The 5,775-nt window shown below is 50.0% G+C and overlaps 1 protein-coding gene and 1 long non-coding RNA gene across 13 annotated transcripts in view; one reads left to right on the top strand and one right to left on the bottom strand.

Annotated features, from left to right (window-relative positions):
- LOC115287496 overlaps positions 1-562 on the bottom strand; it is a 23,103-nt gene extending 22,541 nt beyond the window's left edge. For all 3 annotated transcript variants that reach the window (XR_003906507.1, XR_003906506.1, XR_003906508.1), the window contains exons 1-2: positions 276-562; positions 47-178 (exon numbers count right to left, since the gene is read on the bottom strand). This is a non-coding gene — a long non-coding RNA (uncharacterized LOC115287496). The remainder of the gene's footprint in view (positions 1-46; positions 179-275) is intronic.
- LOC115287443 (zinc finger protein 596-like) overlaps positions 1-1,506 on the top strand; it is a 41,165-nt gene extending 39,659 nt beyond the window's left edge. For 8 of the 10 annotated variants that reach the window (XM_029933909.1, XM_029933876.1, XM_029933918.1 and 5 more), the window contains one exon: positions 69-1,506. In XM_029933909.1, coding sequence (XP_029789769.1) covers positions 69-719 — 651 coding nt within the window. In that variant the 3' untranslated portion in view covers positions 720-1,506. The remainder of the gene's footprint in view (positions 1-68) is intronic. The other 2 variants (XM_029933941.1, XM_029933923.1) reach the window with 1 other exon arrangement.
- Positions 1,507-5,775: the final 4,269 nt, after the last annotated feature.

The raw sequence follows: 5,775 nt of genomic DNA, 5'->3' as shown, positions 1-5,775 counted from the left end.
GTGTAGAGATGAGAATGAACGGACACACAGGCAAAGCTTTACCGACCTTTCCTCTCTCTGCCCCCAAGCAGAAGCCTCACACTCTGGAGGGTCCCGTTGAATGTGATGACTTGGAAGACGATCTCACTGGCAGCTTCTTGTTGACTCACCATTTGTTAGCTCACACAGAAAAGGCACCCTGTGTCAGTAACCAGTGTGAGAAATCCGTTAGTGACCAGTCCTACCTCACCCAACAGAAGCAGAGTCACTCTAGAGGCAAGTCATGCGAGTGCCACCTGTGCGGAAAAGCCTTCGGTAACTGCTCCAGCCTCAGGCGACACGAGATGACGCACACTGGAGAGAAGCCCTACGAGTGCCACATCTGCGGGAACGCCTTCATCCAGAGCTCCGACCTCAGGAAACACAGCCTGACGCACACTGGGGAGAAGCCGTACGAATGTCATCTGTGCGGGAAAGCGTTCAGCCAGTCCTCCAACCTCAGACAGCACGAGAGGACGCACACCGGAGAGCAGCCGTACGAGTGTCACCTGTGCGGGAAAGCCTTCAGTAAGTGCTCTGCGCTCAGACGGCACGAGAGGACGCACACCGGAGAGAAGCCCTACGCGTGCCATCGCTGCGGGAAATCCTTCAGTCAGTGCTCCGCGCTTAGACGCCATGAGGGAACCCACAGTGGAGAGAGAATTATGAACGCCTTCAGTACGTGTCCTGACCTAGGATGACACGGTGTTCTAAATGTAACACACGTGGGCGAGGTGTCTACCGCGGCTGTTGGCATTTAAATGCACCAGACGACTGGCACATCGTTCTGTCACTCTTACTCCTCTGACTTACACAGACTTCCGTGGAGGAAATCCATGTGTGACATCCAGGCAGCAAAACCTTCAGTCCGCGGCCCAGCCGCTGACGACGTGAGAGCACGCGCTCTGTAAGGAGAAGGCATGGAGGGTGGTCAGCAGCGGCTCTCGACCGTGGACACAGCGGACACCTGCCCAAGGAGGACCCCTCGGTGTGTCGTCGCTGTGGTTGGGGCAGCCTGGCGGCAGCCCCGTGAAGTGGAGTAAGCACCAGCCCCCGGCGGAAGTGGGGGATTGGTCTCAGGAAGCACCTCATTCACCCTGCAGGAAAGACCCGGAGAACCGTGTGTTCCCTGAGGGGCGCGCATGAGGACCCCGCCTGTGCCAAACAGCGTCACCACCACAGGGGGGTCTCGGCCAACATTGAAGTTCTTACCTGAGGGAAGGCAGTCGTGCAGTCCCAGTGGAGAGAACTTGTGCTCCCTTTCACGTCAGGAAACTAAGTCTGGGGGCAAAACCTCTGAAAGAGCCTTTTATAACAGAGAATTTAGCAAATATTTCAGGACTCTGAGAAAATAACTGTTCATAGGGAAATTGTGGCATCTAAGTGCAGAATAGTGCAGTGATCCAGGAATATTGAAAGAAATGAAGTTTTTTCAATAGATTATTGCTTGTAAACATTTAAACAATAAACCCTGTTGCTGAGAAACCCGGTGTTGGTGGAGTTCTAGTATTCTCTATGAGGGGTAAAGAGAGGCATGAGCCGTGCTCCTTGGTGTGGGGGTGAGAGACTCAGCAGGTCTCTGGGGCCCCCTCAGCAGCTCCCTCCACCCCGCTCACCCCCACTCACCCCAGCCTCTCACTGCCCGAGGTCCTCTGCATCCTGGGGGCATGGCAGGGACCCCACCCCACGCAACGGGTTACTCACTGTGCTCCGACCCTGGCCAGGTAGGACCCCAGGGACAGTGTCCCGACTAGACAGTACTGTAAACTGTGGGGGTGTCTCCAGCTCTGCCCGTGCCCTGGGCAGCCACCTGGGGCCAGGGAAACAGGCAGCTGTCTTCCCAGACCAAGCACGGTCCCTGGAGTTTTCCAGGAAGCTTCTGTTGGGGCAGGAGTTCATCCCACGACCCCACCTAATGTCAACTCCAGGGAGTCCTGAGTCAGGCGCCTCCCTCGTCCCCAGACAGTGCCACTGCTGGGCACCCCCCCAGCAGTCCTGCCAGGAACACTAGTCTGAGAAAGTCCCCTAACCTATCTGACCCCACAGAAGCCCCCTGTCATAAATGCGACATGCTCTCCTCCAGACAAAATCAGTTCTCAGAGGCTGTCTCCCCGGCTTCCGTCCCAGGGCCTGCAAGTCCCGAAGACTGGACCTCACGCCCAAGGGGAGACATTCTCCAGAGACTGCTCAGCTCGTCTGTTCTCTTCCCAAGCTGTCACGATCCCCAAATACTACCCTGGGACTAATTAAATGAGCACATCTCTAGGTGGTACTGATAATTAAAAAAAAAAATTAACATTTATCTATTCTTGAGAGACAGCGAGACAGAGCATGAGGGGAAAGAGCAAAGAGACTAGGAGACACTGACTCCAAAGCAGGCTCCAGGCTACACGCTGTCCGCACAGAGCCTGACGTGGGGTCCAAACCCACAAACCATGACACCATGACGAGCTGAACTTGGACGACCAACCAACGGAGCAACCCAGACGTTTTTAAAAGTCCTCCACAAGTGAGTTTACCCTGTAGCCAGAGTGAGTGGTGTGTGAGGGCAGTGAGCAGTCCATTTCCAACATCCTGGCTGGGGAGGCGGGGTGTGTGACCGGGCAGGGACACCGGGAGGCGTGAACCAGGGTTGAAGATGATTAGAAATTCCGACCCTGGAGACCAACCTCACGGGTTTTAATTTCCACTGTCAGAGCCAATGAGATCTTGTCACTGAACCTGTGACTCGTCAATTCTAAGGCAGAATTAACCTTATTGCTTCCATTTCAGGACTTGCTGGGAAGACGAATGACTTGATACTACACACATCAAGTTGTTACTACAGGTAGTAGGTATTTTGTATATGCAAATAACATTTCAGAAGTGGAGATGTGAATATACTGCTCTATCCTACTTTTATACTGAAATATTTCATACAATTCTTAAAAATACTAACACGTTCTATTATTGTATTTAATCTGCTTGCAAAAATATGTAACTTAGCCCCATGCCATAGTTGATTTTAGCTATACTCCTGAGCCCCAACTGAATTTGAGACCATTTCTGGTGGTTCAGCCAAGAATCACATACCCTCTGCCCAGTGTGTCTCCATGAAGGAAGGAGTCAGTCCTGGTGCCTCCTGGGGGCAGGGCCTGTGCTTGTGTTGGGACCCCTGAGATTGTATGCACAGACTGCCCCTTCTGAGGGGACCTCATGTCCCAAGGGGGTTTCTCTCCACTGACCTATGGATGTAAGTGCATTGGGCTGCTCTACTGAGATCAAGGGACTTCAGGGCAGATAGACAAATCTGTGACTACAGGGTGACAGAATCACACAACCAGCTGTTTTGGATGGCACGTTGACAACCTGCTGTCCCTCACAAGTTGACTCCTTCCAGAGGAAATGAGTGTGGGGCCACCACCCAGAAGGGGAGGATGGGAAGGGAGCTCCTGGGGGAATCGGGGGCATCTTCACTGTACAGAAGTCTCGGTCACACACAGGAGTCCCTGAGTCACATCAGTGGGGCCTGGCAGCAGCTTAGAGGCTTGAGTGGTCCATGCTTTACCTTCATGGCTAGCGGCTAGCGGGTGCCATGTCGGTAACACAGCACGCAGGCTCTGACTGGTTACAAATCAGCCACTCTGAGCTGTTTACAACAATCCAGGGTACAAATGGGAGTTCGGCACTGGTGGGTTTTTAAGCTGATGGACCTGGGCTGCTGCAAAGAAGTAAAAAATACAGAGAATGTCTTTGGCCCGTTTATAAACTACTTGAAAATTTCAACAGATTTTTCTTCGTACTCACTGGTTATTTCTTTGCCTGCTCAAATCCAACGTTGGAGCCTTTTATTTGTCATCGTGCTCTAGGGCTCCAGAATTTCTCTGTGATTCCGTCTTATAATTTCTATTTCTTTTCTGAAACTCTCAATTTGGTGAAACATTATTCTTCCGGTTTCCTTCAATCCCTTGAGTGTCACGGAGACACCTGTTTTGAAGCTTCTGTCGTGGTCTCCTTGTGATTGGAGAGACGTTTCCCTAAAGGACCAGAGCCCAAGCTGGCAGTCGCTGCAGACTCCCTCTGCTGGCGCTCCCCTGAGCTGGAAGTCAGCTCTGTCTTCCTTGCCACCCTGCCCCAGAGCTGAAGGCAAACTCACAGGGTGTTCGCAGACGTTTTCTAAGCAGGATTCAGACCTCAGGCGTGGACTTGGCCTTCAGTTTCCCCAGCGCACAGCTGGTTTATCACCCAGCGTTTTCCCTCCCGGGCTTTCTGGCCTGCCTGCCCCAATCCCTTGCCCAGACAAGTACAGCTAGTAGATTTCATTGAATTGCTCTTGACAGTGCCAGCTAGGAGGTCCTTCAGCCCCTAGAAAGTTCTAAGGCCATCAAAAAAGGAAAGCCGAAGCCCTCTTGGAGCCCCCCGCCCTGCCCCGAGACGTCACAACACACAACTACTGTCTCTGAGAACAATGTTTGTATCGCACTGGCACCGGAGAGCTGCGTCAGGAATGTGGGCCACTCATGGCTGCCACAAAGCTGGGGAGTGTGGCCTGGTGGGCGTGGAACTCAGAACATCGCACTGCCGAGTTCCTGAAATCAAATAGCTCTTTCTCTTCATTAAGCATTCCCCCAATTATCTGAACTATCGATAGCTCATTGTCCAACATAATTTTGTAATTTTTGTTTTCCTAGTCCAGTCAGTTCTGTTTTTCCTGGCATTTAAAGATTTTAACTTACCTATACTCCCTAAAAAATCTTACTAAAATTAGGTAAATATGTAGAGGGAATGGAATTTGTTGTATCCAAATTCTGAATAACCAATGATTTTTCCTCAAGGATTCACACTTTCATTTTATTACTGCCTGAAGACCCCAAATGCCTTGTGTTTAGGGACACAACACATTATCATGGTATAATATATTTAAAACCCTACCTTTATTTTCTACACACACTACAATGTAAAAAGTATTACGTGCATTTCTCTGGGATAAGCTTCACCTATGGTCTATAAGACAGAATTATGGGAAATATTCTGCTGCTGGGTTTTAGTTTTAGTTTTTTTTTTTTTAACCAGGACAAAAATTTAGTATAGCCCTAAACCTGTTCCATATTTTCATTCCCTCCTTTCCCAAAACTAGACTACAAACTCCCAGGGGAACGTAACAGTTTTCTCCTCTCTGTTATATTTTACTAACACCCAGCAGGAGAACTCAATTCAAGACCAGGAGCTTTGACAAAGCTGTTTTCGTACTACACAAATCGTCCTGTGGTTAATACCTTTCACACACTGCTCACATGTCCCTCCGTAAAACCTGTCTGAATTCTCTCAGCCAAAGTTAGGTCCTGTACCCGGAGACCTTTCACAGTCCTTGGTTTTCGTGTCTCTGGTTCAGGTTTTATTTCACTGCATCACTTCTCTGGAGAATTCTCCTTGAGTATTCATTTAATCTACAAAACGCTACACATGAAACATACCAGGCATTGGTCTGAGAGCTCAGGATGCAGAGATGAACACAGTGATTCCTGACTTCAGAGTCTGATGGGTGTTGCATCCAGACCTTATCTTGAGAGGCAGCAGTGAAGGCAGAGGTTACAGGACCTACTTTGGAACTGGACCACCTCGTGTGAAGGCCATCTCTACCATTTAGGAGCCGTGTGACTCGGAGTAACTCACTTAGCCATTTATCAACTGTGGATAATATCTCATAGGTTTTTTAGTGAGAACAGAACGAGTTAATCATGTAAAGCGTTTACAAACATCGCAGGTATAGCAGAACTC

Source organism: Suricata suricatta, chromosome 1 (genome assembly GCF_006229205.1).
Source record: "Suricata suricatta isolate VVHF042 chromosome 1, meerkat_22Aug2017_6uvM2_HiC, whole genome shotgun sequence".
Classification (NCBI taxonomy): Eukaryota; Metazoa; Chordata; class Mammalia; order Carnivora; family Herpestidae; genus Suricata; species Suricata suricatta.
The sequence above is the reverse complement of the archived record's forward strand: the minus strand, read 5'-3'. Positions and strand labels throughout refer to the sequence as shown.